Genomic DNA, 22,207 nt, shown 5'->3' with positions numbered 1-22,207 from the left:
CTGAGAACAATAGCAAAAATAATAATAATAATAATAATAATAATAATAATAAGGTCCCAGGAATTGGCGGAATACCAATTGACGTGTTTCAGATGACAAATACAGCCATGAATGTGCTCACCAGTCTGTGCAAGGAAATTTGAAGAAAAGCTACCTGGCCAACTGACTATGAAAAAGATCCATATTTGTTCCTCTTCCCAAGAGGGATGATCCAGCAGACTGTGGAAACTATAGAACAGTATTTTTAACTTCACATGCAAGTAAAATACTGCTGAAGATCATTTTTAAATGTCTAGAATAGTACATATACAGAGAACTTCCAGAATTACAAGCTGGATTTAGAAGATGCTGTTTCACCATGGATATAATTGCATTGAATGGATCCTGGCTAAAAATGAAGAATGCCAGAAGAATGTCTAATTGTGCTTTATTGACTATGCAAAGGCATGTGATTGTGTGGATCATAGCAGATGATCATTGAAAAGAATGAGAGTCTCAGAGTATTTAATTGTGCTTATGTGAACAGAGCAAAGGAACACTGTTGTTGTTGTTGTTGTGTACCATCGAATCAGAACCGACCCCTAGCTCACACTCCAATGTGTTTTCAGAGGCAGTTAATCTCATGGGAGGAGGTTACCTATCATTCTCCAGAGAAGTTTGAATCGCATGCCTTTCTTTGGGATTGCAGTGAAGTTTCTTGCCATTAGGGCACCAGGTAAGAAAGGCATACAGGATTCTATCCTTTGACCATACCTATTCAATCTGTATGCTGAGCAAATTATTCAAGAAGCCGGACTTTGGTCCATCCAGCTGCCATGTGAAGTAGGGCGTGTGCTGCTTTATTAAAGACCTGCAGTCCTAAAAAAAAAAAAAAAAAAAAAGAAGCCGGACTTTATGAAGAACTGTGGTGTTAGAGAAAAGTATTGAATATCCCATGCACTACCAAAAGAATAAATAGATACATCTTGGAGACGGTGTATCCAGAGTACTCCTTGGAGACAAAAATGACAAACTTTCATCGCACATACTTTGGACATGTAGCTAGGAGAGGCTGTACCTTAGAAAGACATCATGTTTGGAAAGGTGGAGGGACTATGAAAGAGAGGAAGACTGAACCAGGTGGATTGAAACAGGAACTGCAGCAATGGGCTCAGTGTGTCAGAGATTGTGAGGATGGCAGAGGATTGCCTGGGTCATACTTGACTCAATGGCACCTAACAAAAATAACAATAAATGAGCCTGAACTTGCGTGTAGGACTCTTCAGTAATGTCCTCTTCCCCTCTAAGTGAAGATCAGCTCCATGGCAGGGCTTGGGATACGAATGATCTGCCTTCCCACATCTTGCCTGTTCTTGCCATGGATAGTAAATTTTGGCTGGAAGGTATCTCAATGTGACCCCTTCCTTCTCTCCACTCATACATAAGCATTTTTATTTTCAAATTGATACATAAACATTTTTTTCATTTTCAAATTGTGATTCTTGTGCTCATCAGGGAACTTTGTGTTTCCTACCCCTTCTCGCACTTGATTTTCTTTCTTTCTTTATTTATTTTATTTATTTATTTCTCTCACTTGATTTTATTTATGCATTTATTCTACTGAGCTCCAGAGAACACAAGTGAGAAAATACCTGCTCTGTTAGGATTACAGGCTAGTAAGAAGGACAGATAGTAAAGACAGCCATCATGCAGATTACTGTACAGAGGTAACTCGTGGTTGCTGTGATGCTGAACACTGTGACACTGGTGTGTTATATGTGATAATAGTCACCCATTATCATGGTGGACAGTGTTTAGTGGAGCTCCCAGATTAAAACAAGTTTGGCAGCAGGAGTGGTGTCCACTTCTGAAATAGCTTGCCTCCAGAAACCCTATGAACCTGGAGGAAGGATGAAAGTTATGCAAGTGTTCAGGACTTCCGTTCATAGGGTCACTATGAGTAGCCTACAACTCGACCCCACTTAACAACAACATCATGCAAATTAGAATGCCGTTCTAACTGGAGTGATTGCCATGGTGAGATAAGCATTTGTCTTGGAGACTAGAGGATTTGGTTGAAGAACCTGAGGAACTAAACATCATGTGATTCTGAAGTTAGCGTGTTCACTTTCTGGAGAAAGCTGAATGTTCCTTGAATCTTACTCCTTCCTGTCTCCAGCTTGCCAGCTCTGATGTGTGTTCAGCAATCCTGCCTGTTCAGACAGCTGTGTCTCCAGTATGGAGAAAGAACCAGAGGTCAGCTTTTCTTGGTCTCTGACACTCATTTCAAAAAATGAAGATTTTCACCCCCAGATGTGTTTTAGTACTCACAGTTCTATTGAGAAAAGTACATAAAAATCCAACACAGTAGGAAAGGCAGCCTTTGGGTAGATAGTACTGTTGGCTCGATAGCGTGTGAAAGGGTAACTATTTTAGATGTGCAATGAGGTCTACTCTCTAATGCCGTTGATAAGGGGTAGTGAGGCAGTTCATGGAACAAGATAGACAAGATATGAATAGTGGCTCATTCTGAGCGCTGTTTACATTGACACATCTTAACTTTATATGTTGTTGTTGCTGGGTGTTGTCAAGTTGACTCTGACTTACAGTGACCCTGTGAACAACAGATCAAAACCTTGTCCTGTCCTGCACCTTCCTCACTCACAATCACTGATATGCTTGAACCCATTGTTTCTGTCATAATGTCAGTCCATTTGGTTGGGGTGCTTCCTCTTTCTGACTCTTACCTTTCTTCATATTCCTCTCTCTTTCTGACTCTTACTTTCTTCGTATGATGCCTTTTTCCAAGGAGTGGCCCCTCTTGATAACATGTCTATTAACACTGTAACCATAGAGATTTAATAAGTCAGGCATATTAAAGTACCTTTATGAATTTTAAGTGAAGATATGTGACTGCTTAATAAGACATGTTTCAGCTTTGGAAAAGAATCAAAAGAAGTGTTCGAGTATCTTGAAATAGTAAAATACACTTATAAAACAGAGCATCAACCTATTACTTAAAATTAGGTTCATAGTTAATAATTAGACTTAATAAGATTCTTATTCTCAGGAATTGAATTTCAACTTCTAGCAAGAAATATATATTGTTGATGTATTATAATACTTATTAAGGTGTTTATTAGTTGTTTTTCTTAAATGTTTTGAGTTCTTGACCTGAAAAGACTTTTTAAGTTCAAAATGTGATTTAAATTAGAAGGCTAGCATGCAGCTTTGAAATAAAATGAATTTGTTCCTTTTTTACTTTAAAATTTTAATGGGACATAGAAATAATATCTTTGTGCATCCATTTGTCGTGAAGATTTGTTATGAATGCTACTTTTTCTTCTTATTCTGTTAATCTAAAAAGTATGCTTTGTTTAGACAGAAAATGAAATAATTACTTATAGACTTGTTAATTATTTACAGGCAGTAGTTTAAAGCACATTTGTTACTCTGTGATATTGTAGCTAATTAAAAAATGATTATCATAAAATGCAGATGAACCCCAAGATGTTTAAAATCTTTTACTTTGTTGTCTTTTAATGTTTGTTGTTTGTATTAGGTAGTCATATATCTTTTTGAAGGATTTTTTAATATATACATAGTTTTCAAATAATAATAATAGGATATTTTACATGTTCACAGAAAATATTTTAAAATGCAATATGGAAATAACTATTTCATTCTCTTATTTAACATTATTTATAAAAAGGGAAATAAGAACACATCACAAAGTCTGTTTTTAAAAGTCTCTATTTAAATGCATTGGTACAGTCTACTCACATGGAAATACAAAGTGCTCTTTTTCAGTGTCCATTCCAACATAATAATAGTAGTAAACACTTATTTCCTCTTTATTATGTGGCATAGAAAATATTTTTTAGATTTATACAATATCAGAGGATAATGCTTCATCATTTTAATGAATTACTGTAATTCTTTTTTCATTCCAAACATTTCTTTCGGAATACAAAGTTATTTAGGGGTTTAATCTGAGAGAGACTTGGAAATTCTGGCTCAAATTCTTCCTCAGTGGTAGTCAGAATTATACCATTAGCATTTGATTTTTCTTTATACCCAATTTTGCCTCTCCTGATGGCTTTTTCTTTCTTTTCAAATGTAATCTGTTCCCTGTGCAGCAGTTCTACTCGGCACACATGGGGTCAGCTTGAGTTAAAATTGGCTTAATAGCAACTGCCATCAACAATGACAACATTTTTGAGAAACAGTAATTAAATTCTCCTTGAAGCTTTAGTGTAGTGGATTGAATCCACCTGATTTGCTCCCTTGGAGATGCCTGGGGGGACAAGGATTCTGAAAGGGGCAATAACCATTACACAGGCTTGCTGCAGGGCAACCCAGAAGAGTGTGATCACTGATTATATTGTGCAAATATCAAGTATTCCTGGGGGTAGATGTGTGACAGGGGCATATATGAATGCTCTGACATGGCAGGGGTTTCAGCCTAAGGGATTCCTCTGTTAAATTCTGCACACTGCTCAAAAGGTTTACATTGGTCTAATTTATTCATTCCTTCCATGAGGACATGGACGTGAATGAGATGGTGAAATGCTGACTGACGTGCAATGGAACAAAAATTAATTTATCCTTCACTGTTGTGTGTTACAGAGACTGGAGCACAAGGAAGTTTTAGTGGGCTTGTTGTTCCTGGTATTCCCGTTCATTCCAGCCAGCAATCTCTTCTTCAGGGTGGGTTTTGTGGTGGCCGAGCGAGTCCTTTACATGCCTAGGTAATTATTGCATATGATTTCCTCCTTACCTAGAACTGCCCTCTGTCACCCACATTTACAGTTCCAGAGAGAGAGTCCTTGTGTATGTAACCTTTAGATCCTGTGTAGCTAAGGTTTTCATTACCTCAGCTTTAAAAACAACCACACATAAAATTGGATGAGATCAAGTTTATAATAGCTTGCCTCTAGTTGAAAGCTTTACAGTTGAATGTGAAATATTGGTTTAAATGTGTTCCAGATTTTGCCAGGAATTGTTTATGTAAGGTCTTTTTTCCAAATATCTACACTTTACTTAACATAATTGCAATCATTTTCTAGAAATATTTGTTGATTTGTGGCTTGCATAAAATTATTTATTATGTGAACCAGGCTAATTGTATTAATCTCTTTTTTTTTCTTCTGGCTCCCATCTTACTTTGCTTCATTCCTTTATGCCTTTCCCTCTTAGGAACAATCTCCAAAACTCTTATCCTTGAGGAAGAAGTAATTAATAAAACTATAAAGCACTTGTAGATTTGTATGATGACACAATGCCACTTAGCTCTGAATATTTGAACTGTGCTGACGTTTGTCTGTTGTGTATTTATCTCATACATGCCATCATTCCACGGCCTGTTTCTCTTCTGATGTCTGGAAATGGATCTGAATCAGAAGATGATCTTGGTTCTAAAATTTATCAATTCTATGACCTTCAGAAGGACACAAAGCTTCTTTATGCCAAAGTTTCCTAATGTTATAAAAAAATAAAAAAATAGTTAATAATTCCTACATTACATACAACATATGTATTAATGTCGTTGCTATGTATGTGCCGTTCAATCACAAGCCCATAGCTGACCCATCAGCAGGTTTTCAGAGACAGTAATTAAATAGGAAATTGCCCATCTTTCTCCATAGAGAATATGGAGGATTTGAACTGTGTATGCAGATTCTTACCATTAGGCCACCAGAGCTCACTTTGTGCACAAACATATGTACACATATGTATGTTGTTGTGTAACATGGAGTCAAACCCTACCCATTGCTGACCCTCCAGCAGCTTTTCAGAGGCAATTAATTGCACAGGAGATTGTCCGTTCTCCCACAGACCAGCTGGGAGCCTTGAACTGGGTGCCTTCACGATTGTAGCATACCTTCTTGCCACTGGGTCATGTATATGTCCACACACATGTATGTGTACATATATGTGTGTGTTTGTAAAAATGCACACACATGTATGTTTCTATGCACTTTTCTAAAGGGTAATATCTTGAACGAAAGTACTTTGAGGAAATTATTTTTTTAAATTTATGATACTGAAGTTTTAAATGTTAAAAATTGTCTAATGAGAAATTAATTCTATACTTGGTTCTCCAAAGAGCTCTGACGAGAGTCCTGAAGAAATTGGGTTGCTTCAAAATCACCAGTAGTTCCAAGGGAGAGATGAGCGTTCTCCTCAAGTGCCTTTTACGGTCTCTTAAAACCTGTTGGAGATTCAGCTATGAATTGATTTCAACTTGATAGCAATGAGTTTTTTAGTGATTATTCCCAAGCCAAGTATTTAAAACCTTTCTTGAGACTTGTTTTAACTTTATTAGGGGAACAACAACCCGTAATTAGCCTTATGTTATGTACAGTTTTGGAAGCAAGTTATTGCTTGATTAAAAGCCATTTGCTATGGGATTAAATACATGAATATTTGATATGGACATAAACATGAATTCCTTATGTTCTCTCTTGTCTTGAGATAGCAATACTGTAAGACTTTGCCAACAGCAAACAATGGGCCTATGATAGCAGGTCACAATGAAATGCCAATTTTATTGTTGGGTGTTTTTGATTGGGTTTGGTTTTTTTTTCTTTTAAGGTTTTACTTATATTAGTTTGCATGCAAAATGCATATACATTGTGTTTCACATATCTTTCACTTCATGTTGTGTTTCATACAATCATTCCCATTCATCATGTTTTATAAAATGAATCACTGTTTCCTCATGTTCTTACAATGGTGAATAATGCTGCTATGAACACTGGGTGTACAAATCTCAGTTTGTCCCTCACTTCTCATTTTCTCAGGGTATATTCCAAGTAGTGGAATAGGTGGGTCTTATGAATTGCTATGTTCAGCTTTTTTAGAAAACTCCAAACTGCCTTCCAGAATGGTTGTACAATTTTACAGTCCCACCAACAATGTATAAGAGTTCCTATATTGCCACATCTGCTCCAACAATTATTACTTGCTGTCCTGTTAAGTTTGGTGCTGTTACTGGAGTGAGAGGGTACCTCATTGTGGTTTTGATTTGTACCTCTCCTGTTGCCAGTGATTTTGAACATTTATTCATATTTCTGTTTGCCATTCTAATATCTTCTCTGTGAAAACTCCATGTTTTTTGTTCATTTTGTAATTGGGTTATCAGTCTTTTTCTTGTGGCCCAGGAGTATTCTGGAAAGGAGACTCATTATGAGCATTATTCACCATCACAAGAACATGGAAATGGCCCAGATGTCCAGCCACAAACGAATGAATTGAGAAATTATGGTATTTTCACACAATGGAATACTACGCAGCATGCAGGAGCAATGACTTTGTAAATTACTACCTAATTTGGGCGGGGAGTGGAGAGCATTATGTTGAATGAACTAACTCAGTCCCACAAGGACAAATACTGTATAAAACCATTATTGTAGAATGAATATAAGGATCCAAGGAAGGGGAGGGGAGAAGCAGAGGAATGAGGATGTGCAGGGGAAGGGAGGTTAATCGTGGGGTTGTACAATTTGATGGATAAGGGGATGAGGGAAATTGGAAGAATCTGTTCTGGAAAGCAATGTATTAAAATTTTGTAAATAAACCGTTGTTGTTGTTGTTGTTATGTGCCATTGAGTGACTTTCGACTCATAGCAACCCCATATACAATAGCCCTAAACCCTGCTCTATCCTGTACCGTTCTCACTGTCTTAGACACACCTGCCCACATCACCCCAGTCACTGAATCAATCCACCTCATAGAGGATCTTCCTCTCCTGCACTGTCCCTCCACCCTCCCAAGCATGACATCCTTCTCCAAGGACTGGTCCTTGGAGCAGGTCCAAAGTATGTCAGATGAAGCTTCAGAATCCTTGCCTCCAAGGAGCATCCTGGTTTAACCCTCTCAAGGATGAATCACACATCAACAGAGAAATGCCAGAAGTCCAGTCTGGGTTTAGAAGGGGTCATGGTAGTAGGGATATTGTAGCTAATGTTAAATGGATATTGGCTGAAAGCAGGGAGTCTCAGAAGAATGTCTATCTGTGTTTGATTGATTATGCAAAAGCGTTTGACTGTGTGGATCACAACAAACTGTGGCGACTCTGAGAATGGGAATCCCAGAACATTTGATCGTGCTAATGCGAAAACTATACTTGGTTCAGGAGGCAGTTGTCAGAACAGAGCAAAGCAACACTGCATGGTTCAAAATTGGGAAGGATATATGCCAGGGATGTGTCCTGTCTCCATACTTTTCAACCTGTATGCAGAACAGAATATCTGGGAGTCTGGGCTCTATGAGGAGAAGTGAGGCATCAGAATTGGTGGAAGATTCATCAACAAGCTGCGTTATGCAGATGACACAACCCTGCTTGCTGAAACTAAGGAGGACCTCATGCACTTGCTGCAGAGGGTCAAGGTCTGCAGCCTTCAGTATGGATTGAGGCTCAATATAAAGAAGAAAAAGATTCTCACCACTGGGCTGATTGGCAGCATCATGACAGATGGTGAAGAGATTGAGATTGTTCACAGCTTTAGTTTGCTTGGCTCCACAGTCAATACTCTTTGCACCAGCAGCCAGGAAATTAAAAGATGTATTGCATTGGGGAAAGTCTGCTGTTAGGGACCTCTCCAGAGTACTGAAGAGCAATGATGTTACTCTGGAGACTAAGGTGCACCTGGTACAGGCCATGGTCTTTGCAATCACTTGCTATGTGTCAGAGAGCTGGACAATGACTAGGGAGGATAGAAGAATTGATGCCTGTGAGCTGGTGGTGTTGTAGAAGAGTATTGAATGTTGTAATTAACTAGTATAATTTAAAAAAAAATAATCACCATTGAACAATTTTTCCAGATCCCTGCTGGATCTTTCTCATTTCCTTTACCTTCACTCCATCTACCCACCAACTGAGTTAGCTTTTACTTTTATATGTTGATAACTCCAAGTGGAATTTATACTTCGTTCAGCATATACTCACAGAACACCTTTACTTGGCATGTTGCTGTCATATACCAAGTCAGAACCAACACATAGCTGACCCTGCAGAGGGTTTTCTGAGGCAGTTAATTGCATGGAGGAACTTGCCCATCCTTCTTCTATGGAGCAGCTGGTGGATTTGAACCATGTGCCTTTGGGATTGCAGTGTAGCTTTTTACTACTAAGCCTCCAGAGTTCCCATTACTGGGCATACTACACTAGAACCTTAGGCTACAAAAACTAGGAACTTCAATGTCTGCCTTTGCATTTTCACAATGTAGCATTCGTCTGACATACTTTGGAAATGTTGCCAGGAGGGACGGGTCCTTGGAGAGGGACATCATGCTTGGGAGGGTGGAGGGACAGCGCAGGAGGGGAAGACCCTCTATGAGATGGATTGATTCAGTGACTGGGGTAATCGGGATGGGTGTGTCAGAGGCGGTGCGGTTGGCGCAGGATAGAGCAGGGTTTAGGGCTGTTGTGCATAGGGTCGCTATGAGTCGGAAACGACTCGACGGCACATAACAACAACAACAACAGCATATTCTGTCAGGAGTTGTACAACTAACCCAAAGGGGATGCCTCTTTGGCAGTTCAAATCCCCCAGTGGCTCTTTGGGAGAGATAGGCAATCTCTTTCCATGTGATTTATAGCCTCATAAAGCTCTGTGGAAGTTCTGAGTTGATTATGACTCAACAGCAATCAGGATTTTTGTTTTTCTTTCTTTTTAGAATATTATTTAGAAGGAGCCTTGATAGCATAGTGTGTAACATGTTGAGCTGTTAAACAAAAAGTTAGCTGTTTGAATCCATCAAGTCACCCCAGGGAAAATGGGTAGTCTTTTTGCCAAAGGCTTACAACCTGAGAAACTTGATAGAGGGCTGGTTGGCTTTGGTTTCAATATACTTTAGAGAACAAGTGGTAGCAAAATAGGTTAGGACTCAGTGGCTGTTCAAAGGTCATCTGCTGCTGCCCAGGAGAGAGATGTGACACTCTGTGTCCATAAAGGTTTACAGCCTTAGAAACCTAATATGGAAATTCCACTCAGTCCAAAGGGGTCCCTGTGGATCAGAACTGACTGCACAACAAGAGATTTTGTTTTTAAACAAAACCATGGGGTTTTCTTTTAATCCTCTTTAAGAGTCACTTGAAGGCTTAGAGCAAGATGGCAGAGTGATTGCTTTCTTACTCTTTCAGGCGCTAACTAACAGAATAATCGATCAGAGCAAGCACAGACTAAGACCTCAGAACTCTGGATGGCAGAAAACCTCCCCACTAACATCTGAAACACACACTCATCCAGGCATTTTATGACAGGCCTAGAAAACACCCGAAATAGACAACACAGAAAGGGAGCTCATCTGAGGAAGCTGTAGCTCAGTTTTCTAAGGCAGCACAAAATGTGAGAATTTGTGGGTTACACAATTGGAAAAGGGTGAACAGAGATTATGGTGCAATGAGAGAGTACTGTTAGATCCCGGTAAGGCCTGAAATGGATGGGCCCTGGAACTGAGAAGAACTAGAAGGATAGCAGGATAAGAGGAATGTTTCCGATTGATGGGTGACACAAAGGAAAATTACTAACTGCCTAGTCAGAGAAAGATACCTTGGGATGGCACCTATAAGGGAGGAATAGAAAGCCTCTGACTTATTCCACAGGAAGGTTGAACCTAACTGTTTACATCAGCATCTGCAACCAACTAAACACCCACCACACTCATGCATCCATACTGAGTTCTATAATTCAGTGCCTTTTCCTGAATCAGCACTGATAAAAATGTAAGGACAAGAATATTGTCTTTTTGTTCTGGTGGTTGTTGTTGTTGTTAGATGCCATTGAGTACAATTCGTAGTAACCCTATGAATTACAGATCTCAGCTCTGTCCTATCCTCCTGTGCTAACCTCACAATCTCTGACAAACTTGAGCCCATTTCTGCAGTCACTGTATAGATCCACCTAGTTGAGGGTTTTCTTCAGCTTTGACATCCTCTCACCTATCCAAGCAGGATGTCCTTCTTTAAGGAATAGCCCTTCCTAGCAACATGCCCAAAATATGCAAGATGACGCTTCACCATCTTTGCCTCCACGGAGGACTCTCATCTGTTGAACCTTCTCTAAGACACATCTGTTCTTTTGGCCATCCATGGGGTATTCAGGACTCTTCTCCAACACCATAGTTCAAAGACATTCCGTTTTTCTTCTGTCAACCTCATTCATTGTCCAGATCTTAGAAGCATAGCAAGTATTGAAAAGACCGTGGTCTGAATAAAGCACACCTTAGTCCTCAAACTAGCATTATTGCTCTTCAGTAATTTGGAGAGGTACCTGACTACAGACTTTCCAAGTTCAGTATGTCTCCTGATCTCCTGACTGCTGGTACTAAATATATTGATTGTGGATCCAAGTAAGATGAAGTTGTTAGCAGTTTCAATCTTTTCTTCTTCTATTATGTTGCCAGTCAATCCAGTGGTGAAAAATTTTGTTTTCTTGACGGTGAAATGCAATCCATATTGAAGTCTTTGTGTTTGATGTTCTACAGCTAGTGTTTCAAGCCCTCTTTACTTTCAGTAGGCACAGTTTTGCCAGGTTATTGATGAGTCTTCCACCAGTCTTGATGCCACATTCTTCTTGATAGGGTCCAACTTCTTTAATGATTTGTTCAGCATACAAGTTGAATAGGTGTGGAGAAGGAATACAACCTGGACACATGCTTTTATTCATTTTAAACCTTGCTCTGTTTCCACAGCATCTTCTTGATCTAGGTATAGGTTTTGCAAGAGCACAATTAAATGTTCTGAGATTCCATGTTCCCTCAGTGTTAGACATAATATGTTGTAATCCACAAAGTCAAATGTCTTTGCATAGTCAGTAAAGCACAAATAGACATTCTTATCGTCTACTTTATTTTCCACCAGAATCTATCAGACATCGGTAGTGATAGATCACTGGTGACACAGCCTCTTCTAAATCCAGCTTAACCTTCTGACAATTCTCTGCCTATGTCCTTTTTCTAGCTGATATTGAGTGATCTTCAGCAACATTTTGTTTGCATGTGATAATTAGTAATTGTTGATAATTTCCACATTCTATTGGGTCATCTTTCTTGTGAATGGGAACAGTTATAGAACTCTTCCAGTCTTTTATCAGGCAGCTGGCCTCCAAATTTTCTGACAGAGACTAGTGAGCACGTCTGGACTAGTGAGGGCTACATGTCTCATTTAAAAAATATCAGTCGGTATCCGTCAATTTCTGGGGTCTTAATTTTTTTTTCCAATGCCTTCAGTGCAGCCTTAACTTCTTTCCTCATTACCATGATATTTCCTGAAATATATCAGTGTTGGCAAGTTCTTTTTTTGTGCATCTTCTTTTGATGCTCCCTGGATCATTCAAGGTTTTTCCCATAGCATCTCTCTAAGTATTGCAACTCGAGGCTTGAATTTGTTTTTCATTTCTTTCAGCTTGAGAAATGTTGAGTGCGTTTTTCCTTTTTTACTCACTAATTCTAGATCTTTATAATAGTTTACTTTGTCTTTTCATGCTGCCCTTTGAAATCTTCTGTTCAACTGTTTTATGTCAACATCTCTTTGCTGCCTGGCCAACTGACTGGGAGAGATCCATATTTGTTTCCATTCCTAAGTAAGGTGATCCAACAGAATGTGGAAATAATCTAGATTATCATTTATGTCATCTGAAAACAAAATACTCCTGAAGATCATTCAAAATCTGCTAGAACAGTACATACACCTAGAACTACCAGAAGTTCAAGCTGGAGTTAATAGAAGCTGTGTTGGTTCTTAGAATATACCAAAGCCTGTTGCCACTGGATAAATCAGACTCATTAAGAAGCAAAACAAATAAATACAAGGAAACTAAATAGTCCACTTGTACTTGGTCATAGTGAGGTTAAAATTCCAAGTCAAATAAAGATTTAAAGACTATTTCTAAATCTTTGGGACACACAGCAAAAGTAAAACCAGACAGAAATTCAGAGTAATAAATTACTACTTTTAAAAAGAGTAAAGATCCAAAGTCATTGGGGTGGGAAGGAAAAGGAAGAAGTTACCCATAAAATAAAGATAAGGAAGAATAATAAAGTTCCAAACAGAAATAAGTGGAATAGGTAATAGAAAAACTAGAGAAAGAATCCGCAAAACCAGAAATGGGTTTTTTAAGATCCTTAAATAGACAATCCACTGGCTACGTTGAAAAGAGGGGCGATAAAAACCACACAGAAAGCCTAGAAGCCAGACCAAACAAAGAAATTCAGTTGTTGGCTCTTTGTGCTATAAGGAGTTGCACTGCCCACTGGAAGATTGGCTCCAGCTGCTCCAGGGAAGAAAGATGAACAGTCTTCCCACACCATTTACAGCTTCTGAAAGCTAGTTGAAGGGTCAGCTGAGAGATTGTTTTGACTGACAGCACATAACAACAAGAAAAGAGACAGAAAAGAGGTGTACAATAGGAAAGATAAACTTAGTTACAATAGAAAATATAAACTTACTGCCCTTAAATCTCCCCCGACTCAGCAATTTACCATTGTTTTCAAAGTTGTAAATCAGTGGGAGGAGAAGATACAACATTCTCTTGAAGAACTGTTGTTGTTGTGTACTGTAGCATCAGAACTGACCCATAGCTGACCCTCTGGTGGGTTTTCAGAGGCAGTTAATCGCATGGGAGGAGACTGTCTGTCCTTCTCTCATGGAACAGCTGGTGGCTTCGAACCACTTGCCTTCAGGATTGTGGTGCAGCTTCTTGCCACTAGGCCACCAGATTCAAAGTGCAGGAGTTGCACAGACTTTGGGTTAGCAGCACCACTGATGTCAGTGTTTTTGTTAGGTGCCTTTGAGTTGACTCAGAGGACCCTGACGACAACAGATCTGAATCCAGTCCTAGCCTGTGTCATCATCACCATCTCTGATACACTTGAGCTCATTGCTGCAGTCACTGTGTCAGCCCATCTTGTTGGAGATCTTCGTTGCTTCTGCTGGCCCTGCACCTTTCCAAGCATGACATCCCTTTCCAAGCAAATAATAAAATACTACTGCAGAGAACTAAAAGAGACGTTCAAGAATGGAAAGACATTTTACATTATTAAGTTTAGTGAAAAAATATTTTTCTGAAATTACTTACATACATAAACTGCACCCACATTGTTTACTGAAATAAAAAAAGAAATTACAAACTTTATATGGAAAGGAAGGAAACCCCAAATAGCCCAGACTGTATAAAAAAAAACAAGAGAAAATCAGGAGGCTTTCTACTCTTCAGTATAAAAACTTACTTGTATGGCCACTTTGTAATCAAAACAACCTGATATTGGTTCAGCCATACACCCAAATAGTGGATTAGAATTGAGAATTCGGGATTAAACCCAGTCATCTGTGGACACAGAGTTTTTGACAGGAGCTGAAAATCCATTCAGTAGAACAGAGACTTGAATAAAAGCTGCTGGAGCTGTGGTAACCTAGTAGAGTTAGGTGGTGAGCTGCCAAGCCAAAGGTAGGTGATTTGAATCCACCAGGTGCTGTGCAAGAGAAAACTGGAAAATCTCTTCTATGCAGTTTACAGCCTCTTAAAGTCGCCTGAAGAGCCAGCTATGAGCTTGACCATGGTGAGCGTCTGAACGACTATCAAAACTGGTTTTCTATTTGCAGTAAAATGATATAGTATCAATCTTGACAGCTCATACACAAACCCACCAAATATACATTAAAGAAATATTAAACATAAAAACGATAAAATTCCTTGAGACAAAATCTTTTCTAAAAATTGGATAACAAACATCAAAATAATGTACAAATTGTGTTGCTGTGTGCCCTTGAGCCTAAACTGACTCATCGCTGATCTGCTAGTGAGTTTTGAGAGGCAGTTAATTGCGTGGGAGGAGATTGTCCATCCTTCTTCAGTGGAGTAGCTGGTGGATTTGAACCTCATTCCTTTGAGTTGGCAGTGCCACTCCTTTCCTCTAAGCTAAAGACATCCAAATCAAACTACAGTAAGATAAGTTTTACCCTAGCTAAGCTGTGCCGATAAAAACAATGACAAATTTTGGCAAAGATTTGGGCATTTGAAATCCTCATCTGTTGCTGGTAGAAATGAAAAATGGTATTGCCATCATGGAAAACTGTAAGCAATCAAAATCAAAGAAAACGAGGGCATTGAGCGCATAGAAAATTAAGCAAACAGAACCCAATTACAACAAATTCCTGGGTTAAGAATTTCCATGTTATAGACCATACTGGGTTAACATTTAAGGGAAATATAACAATGGTTCATAATAATAAACACATACACTACTTTGTAACATTCATAAAAGCATTGTATAACTTCAGCAGTTGATCAGCTTTATGAAGGAGAACACTATGCAATTTTTGAAGTGAGAGCACACTGTATTTAACAGCGTGTTGTGTGGGTAATTTTGTATTTGGCTTCAGTTTCCTCTTATTTACCATCGTAACCATTCTCCTCAAGCATAAATCTGGTACAAGCAGTGGTGATGCATCAGAGAAAAGGAAAACAATCATGAGTGAAAATAAGCTGGAAACAATAAAGCAGTAATAAAGAGATGACATGCCATCAGTCATGGCAGAAGCAGGTGTCAATGATCAGTACTCTTTCAATGATAAAGTGAGAATAATGGGATGTGTGACAGGCTCCTGATGAAAGCTGCATGTATTACTAAGTAACACTGGGTTTTAAGTATTTAAGTGGAAAAGCTGTTGATAATTTGGTTGCCGTTGTTGTTCTGTGCTATTGAGTTGACTCTGACTCCCAGTGATTTTCATGCGCCAGATTTAAACCTTGCCTTGTCTTGTGCCCTCCTCACAATCTTTCTTCAGGTGCTTTGTTTCAATCATTGTGTCAGTTCATCTCATTGAGGATCTTTTGTTCTTTTTCTGACCCTTCAGCTCTCCAGACTTAATGTCCTATTCAAAGTACTGGCCCCTGCTGCCAACATGCCCAAAGCATGTAAGACAGAGTTTGCACTGTTTTTAAGGAGCATTCTGGTGTCATTTCTGCCGCAACAGACTTGTTTGTTTTGGGGGCAGTCCATGGGATATTTAGTACCCTTTTCTAGCACCATAATTCAAAGGCATCAATTCTTATTGTCATACTTATTCACTATCCCCCTTTCAGACTCATGTTGTTGTGTTGTTATGTGCCAACAAGTCACCTGTGACTCATAGTGACCCTATGTACGATAGCTCTGAAGCCTGCCCTATCCTGAGCCAATCTCACTGACTGTGACACACCTTCCCACATTACCCCAGTTACTGTGTCAATCCATTACATCCTAGGTCTTCCTCTCCTGCACTGTCCCTCAACCTTTCCAAGCATGATATCCTTCTCTAGGGACATGCCCAAAGTATAAGAGGGGGAGTTTCAAAATCCTAGCTTCCAAGGAGAGACTTGATTTCACTTTGTCCAAGACAGACCTGTTTGATCTCTTGGCAGTCCATGGTATGTATGTTCAATTCCCTTCTCCATCACTTCAATTCAAAGGTATCAATTCTTCTTCTATCACCTTAGTCATTGTCTAGCTCTCTGATGTATAAAAGTACTTGTGAAGATCATGGCTTGAATCAGGTGCCCTTTAGTCAGTCTCCAGACTGACATTGTTGCTCTTTGGCTCTTTAGAAAGATCCCTGACAGCAGCTTTCCCCAGAGCAACTCATTGTTTGATTTCTTGGCTGCTGGTGCCAAGTGTGTAGGTTGTGGAGCTGAGGAAGCTGAAATGTTTAACAACCTCCATCTCCTCTCTGACTATTGTCTTCTTGATGTTGAGCTTCAATCCATTTTGAAGACTACAGTCCTTTACCTTATGCAGCAAATACTTCAGGTCCTACTTAGTTTCAGCAAACAAAGTTGTATCATCTGCATAAATCTGTTTCATAGGAAGCAATTAAAAATACTGTAGATTGGATCAAACACACTTTAGTCTGTAAACTGAGCTCATTGCTCTTTTTAGCACTTTGGAGAGCTGTTCACAGTAAATTTTCTCAATGTGATGTGCCTGTTAGTTTCTTGACCACTGCTTTCATGGATGTTGAATGTGGATCCCAATAAAGTGAAATCCTTCAGAACTTCAGTGATTTTGTTCCCTATCATGTTGTTCCATATTGGTTTAGTTGTGAGGATTTTTGTTTTCTTTGTGTTGAGGTATAATTCCTATCAAAGTCTTTCCTCTTCAGTAAATAATCGTGTCAATTTCTCTTTCTAAAAGCAAGTCTTCTCCAATCCTGATGCCACATTCTTTTACATTTTTAAAATCCTACAGGTTTTTTCAAATGAGATGATTATGGTGCAGCCTTTTGAATTATTTGCTCACTTCACAGATACAACCCTGGCACAGACATTTTCTAATTTTAAATACTTTAAGACACCAGATAAGATGAATTGACACAGTAGCTGGGATAATGGGAGTAGATGTGTCGTAGTCAGTGAAACTGCCTCAGGACAGGGGAGGCTTCAGAGCTGCTGTACATATAGAGTCGCTGTGAGTCCCAGGCGACTCAATGGCACATAACAACAAGTGTCCCCTTTTTCTGTGTAAATGATTGCTTATTGGTTCATGCATAAGTTACGTATTGGTGTAATTAAGTGTCCTAGAATTCTTATTTTTTCCAGTGTCATCCATACTTACTTATGACCTACATAGTCAAATATTTTTACATAGTCTGTAAAACACAAGTAAACATCTTTCTAGTATTCTCTGCTTTCAGCCTCAATCCATCTGACATTAGCAATGATAACCTATGTCTTCTTCTGAATCCAGCTTAAATTTCAGGTGATTCTCTGTCAATATACACTACTCCAATTGTGTTTTAATAACTTTCAACATTGTTTTATTTGAGTGAAGTTAACAGTTATATGTTAACTTGTTTGATAATTTAGATATTCTGTTAGATCACTGTTGGGGTTTTTTTGTTTTTTTTAGAATGTGCACGACTATGTTACACTTTCAGTTGGTTGGCCAAGAAATTTGTCTCCCCAGTTTTTGGCATTGGTGATTGAGCATATTCATGACTAGATCTATTTACTGAAACAATTGATATCCCACCAATTTCTGGAACCTTGTTTTCTGCCAAAGCCTTTAGTGCAGCTTACACTTCTTTCATCAGTAGCATTAGTTTTATCTCATATGCCACTTCCCAGAACGGTTCATTCTTGGTCAGTTCTTTTTGATAGAATGAACTTACAGTCCTTCTATTTTCTTTTGTCACTTTTTGTGACCATCTAGTCCATAGAATTCTCCAAAGTTGTAACGCCAGAGTTGAATTCATTCTTCTGTTCTCTTAGCCTGAGAAACAGTAAAAATTAATATGTTTATTAGCCTTATGTAAGTGTAAGAAAAGATTCAGAGCCTTTTTAAAAAAGTTGTGTGAGAACAAAGTAAAGGTAATTTTATTAATTTTTGTAATGGTTCACCTCAAAGTGAAGCCAAATTGATACAATATTAAAATACTATTTATGTAATAGTAAATGACACTTAACAACAACAAAGTACAAAATATAAATGTTACACATTATTTTCTTGAAATGTTGAGAAAAATTGAGAAGGTAGGTTATTTAACACAACCAATATTTAATGTTGTTAAGACTTATTTATTTCTTGATGAAAACTTGAAAGAGTAAATATTTCACCAGGGTATAAGGCATGGAAGAATTTTTATTATTTTCATTAAGTGCCTTTGAATTGATTACAATTTATCATGACCCTCTGAACAACAACTCTGTCCTGTCCTGTCCTGTACTGTCCTTATCATCTGCCACACAATTGAGTCCATTGCCACAGACACTGTTATCAATCCATCTCATTGAGGATCTTCCTCTTCTTTGCTGACCCTCCACCTTTCCAAGCATAATGTAACTTTTCAAGGAATAGCCTCTCCTAATAACATTTCCAAAGTATGTGAGATACTAGTTGTACTTTATCTAAGATCTGTCTGTTTTTTGGAAGTCCTTGGGCTATTCAAGAATTTTCTCCAATATCACAACTCAAATGCATCAATTCTTCTCCTGTCATCCTTATCCATTGTCTAGCTCTCAGATGCCTAGCAGGTGATTGGAAAGACTGTGACTTGAATCAGATACACCTTAGTCTTTAAATTGACATCATTGCTCTTCAGGACTTTGGTGAGTTCCCTGACAGCACACTTTGCTAATGCTATACATCCCTTTTTCTCCTAACTGCTATTATCAAGGATGTTGACTGTGGATCCAAACAAGATGGAATCATTGACAATTTCAATCTTTTCTCCATCAGTATTGCCTAAAAAAGAACCTAATTATATTACCTAGGGTAAGTCCTCTAATGATTTCAAGACAAAACCTTTGTTTGTCTATTGCTCAGTGAATCCAAGGGTATTTTACTGTATTCCTAAGACATGTCTTTCTATTATTTGGAAGGGAGATATGAAGACTTGGGTCCTACCTGGCATCTTTGAAGACTGGATTATAGCCATCCTGGTCTTGCTGTGGAACATTATTGCTTGTCCATAAACATTCCTTTCAAAATTCTGTTTGCTCTTGACAGTGCTCCTGGGCATCCCAGAGCTTTATATGACCTTATCCCCTAAAGGCATGTGGTTTGAATCTACCAGATTCTCCAGGGCAAATGATAGGCAATATCCCATGAGAATTTCTGCCTTTGAAAACCACTGAAGGGTCAGCTATGGGTCGATTTCAACTCAAAGGCAACCAACAACACTATCTTTATATCCCAGCACCACATCATTGCTGCAGCAAATGGATTAGGAAGTCACAACCTCCTTTAAGGCCTTTTATTTATAGCTGACCTTTTCCTAAGCAGTCAGATATTTTAAGATCTGTTTTGTTGGTGCTAGTTTTTGTTTGTTTTTATTTTGTTTTGTTTAGGATACTGTCTGCACACAAATACAGATTAATTTTCTCCTTTTCCCACTTTATCTCAGTACCATGTGTAGTTCCTTTTTTCAGTTTCTTTTATTATTATAATGATGATGTGCTCTATTATTTAGGATATTTTAATGTATTTGGAAGTGTTTTTAAGTGGGCTATCAAAAGATAAAACATAAACTACATACTAAGGCAAGCATTTGACCAACTGAAGCTAAGTAAGAACTTGTAGGCATCTGTTTCAATTTATCTACAAATTTGACTTAAAGACAGATTTAGGAACAGGTCTCATTCATAACTCAAGGACTACCTATAAAGAAAATATGGATGTATTGTGTTAAATATCACTAATATTATTAAACTATTTGTTTGGCAGTTGTCAAATGGGAACCTAACTTGCTTTATAATCTTTCACCAAAAATTCTATAAAATACTCTTTTTAAAAAGAAGGAAAGAGGCCCTGGGTTTTGCAAAAAGGCTAATGAAGCCTGGAAGAATAGCCTAGTGACTGACTTCTAAAACCAGGCATTGAAAACACTGTGGAGTACAGGAGCTAAAAGATGACTTGAGGCTGAAATTTCATTTTAAAGCTTAAAGAATATTTCAGGATAATGATCTTGAGGTTTCATCCCGTGTCAGTGGGCCCATTAAATATGGGTATTTTTACACTTTTAAGTTCCTTATTTTTCTTCTTTTCTATCAAGATCTATTTATTGTGGTCATGATTAAGAATGTTCAATAGTGCTAGCGTGGCGTCATTAAGTTCATATAGATAATTAGTCCAGTAAATTAGGAAAATCGTCCATGAAGAATGCAAAAGATCATTACAAAGGCTGCAGAAGAAGAAAAGACAAGGATGGATGTCAGATGAGACTCTGAGTATTGCATTAGAGCACCGAGAAGCCAAAGCTTAGCGTTTCTTAAGCTGAAGGAGCTGAAAAACAGATTCAAGCCACAGGTGGCAATACTTAAGGATACTTTGGGTACAATGTTAAATGATCCAGGAAGTATCAAAAAAAGATGGAAGGAATACACATAGTCACTGTATCAGAAGGAATTGGCTGACACAGAAGAATTTCATGAAATGACACATGAGCAAGAGCCAATGGTGATGAAGGAGGAAGTTCAAATTACTCTGAAGGAATTGGCAAAAAACAAGGCTCCAGGAGTTCACGGCATACCAATTGATATATTTCAACAAACAGATGCTGCACTGGATGCACTCACCAAATTGTGCCAAGAAATCTGGAGGACAGCCAGCTGGCCAACTGACTGGAAGAGATGGATATTTGTTCCCATTCCAAAGAAAGGTGACCCAACAGAGTGTGGAAATTATCGAACAATGTCATTAATATCACATGCAAGCAAGATTCTGCTGAAAATTATCCAAAACGACTGAAACAGCACATCAACAGAGAACTGCCAGATGTGCAGGCTGGGTTTAGAAGAGGTCGTGGTACTAGGGATATTATAGCTAATTTTAGATGGATCTTGGTGCAAAGCAGAGAGTACCAGAGGAATGTCTATATGTGTTTCATTGCCTATGCAAAGGCTTTTGACTGGGTGGATCAGTACAAACTGTGGTTGACTCTGAGAAAAATGGGAATCTCAGAACATTTGATTGTGCTTATGTGAAACATATACTTGAACCAAGAGGCAGTCATCAAAACCGAGCAAAGAGACACTGCATGATCCAAAATTGGGAAGGATGCACACCACGGTTGTATTCTGTCTCCATACCTTTTCAATCTGTATGCAGAACAGATCATCCAGGATGCTGGGCTGTATCAGGAAGAATGAGGCATCAGGAGTGGAGGAAGATTCATCAACAATCTGCATTAAGCAGATAACACAACCCTGATTGCTGAAACTGAGGAGGACCTGAAGCACTTGCTGCAGAACGTCAAGAACTGCAGCCTACTATATGGAATGAAGTTCAGCATCAAGAAAACAAAGAGATTCTCACCACTGGGCCAATTGGCAACATCAGTATGGATGGTGAAGAGATTGAGATAGTTAACAGTTTTAATTTGCTTGGTTCCACAATCAGCACTCTTGGTAACAGCAGCCAGGAAATCAAGAGATGAATTGCATTGGGAAAGTCAGCTGTGAGGGACCTCTCAAGAGTACTGAAGAGCAACTACATCAGGCTGGAGACTAAAGGTGTACTATGCATAGGAGAGTTGGACAATGACTAGGGATGATAGGAAAAAAATTGTTGCCTTTGAGCTGTGGTGCTGGAGAAGAGTGTTGAATATACCATGGACTGCTAGGAGAACAAACAGGTTTGTCCTGGAGATGGTGAAGTCAGAATGCTCCTTGGAGTCAAGGATTCTGAAGCTTCGTCTGACATACTTTGGGCATGTTGCAAGTAGGGACTGGTCCTAGGAGAGGAA

General features: G+C 38.6%; 1 protein-coding gene across 2 annotated transcripts in view; it reads left to right on the top strand.

Moving 5' to 3' along the window:
- The window catches only part of TMTC1 (transmembrane and tetratricopeptide repeat containing 1), a 477,484-nt gene that overhangs the window by 259,601 nt on the left and 195,676 nt on the right, over positions 1-22,207 (top strand). For both annotated transcript variants that reach the window (XM_006895074.1, XM_006895075.1), the window contains exon 7: positions 4,609-4,730. In XM_006895074.1, coding sequence (XP_006895136.1) covers positions 4,609-4,730 — 122 coding nt within the window. The remainder of the gene's footprint in view (positions 1-4,608; positions 4,731-22,207) is intronic.

Source organism: Elephantulus edwardii, unplaced genomic scaffold (assembly GCF_000299155.1).
Source record: "Elephantulus edwardii isolate Elephantulus edwardi_28Jun2011 unplaced genomic scaffold, EleEdw1.0 scaffold00157, whole genome shotgun sequence".
Classification (NCBI taxonomy): domain Eukaryota; kingdom Metazoa; phylum Chordata; class Mammalia; order Macroscelidea; family Macroscelididae; genus Elephantulus; species Elephantulus edwardii.
This window is presented reverse-complemented; position numbering and strand designations above follow the sequence as displayed.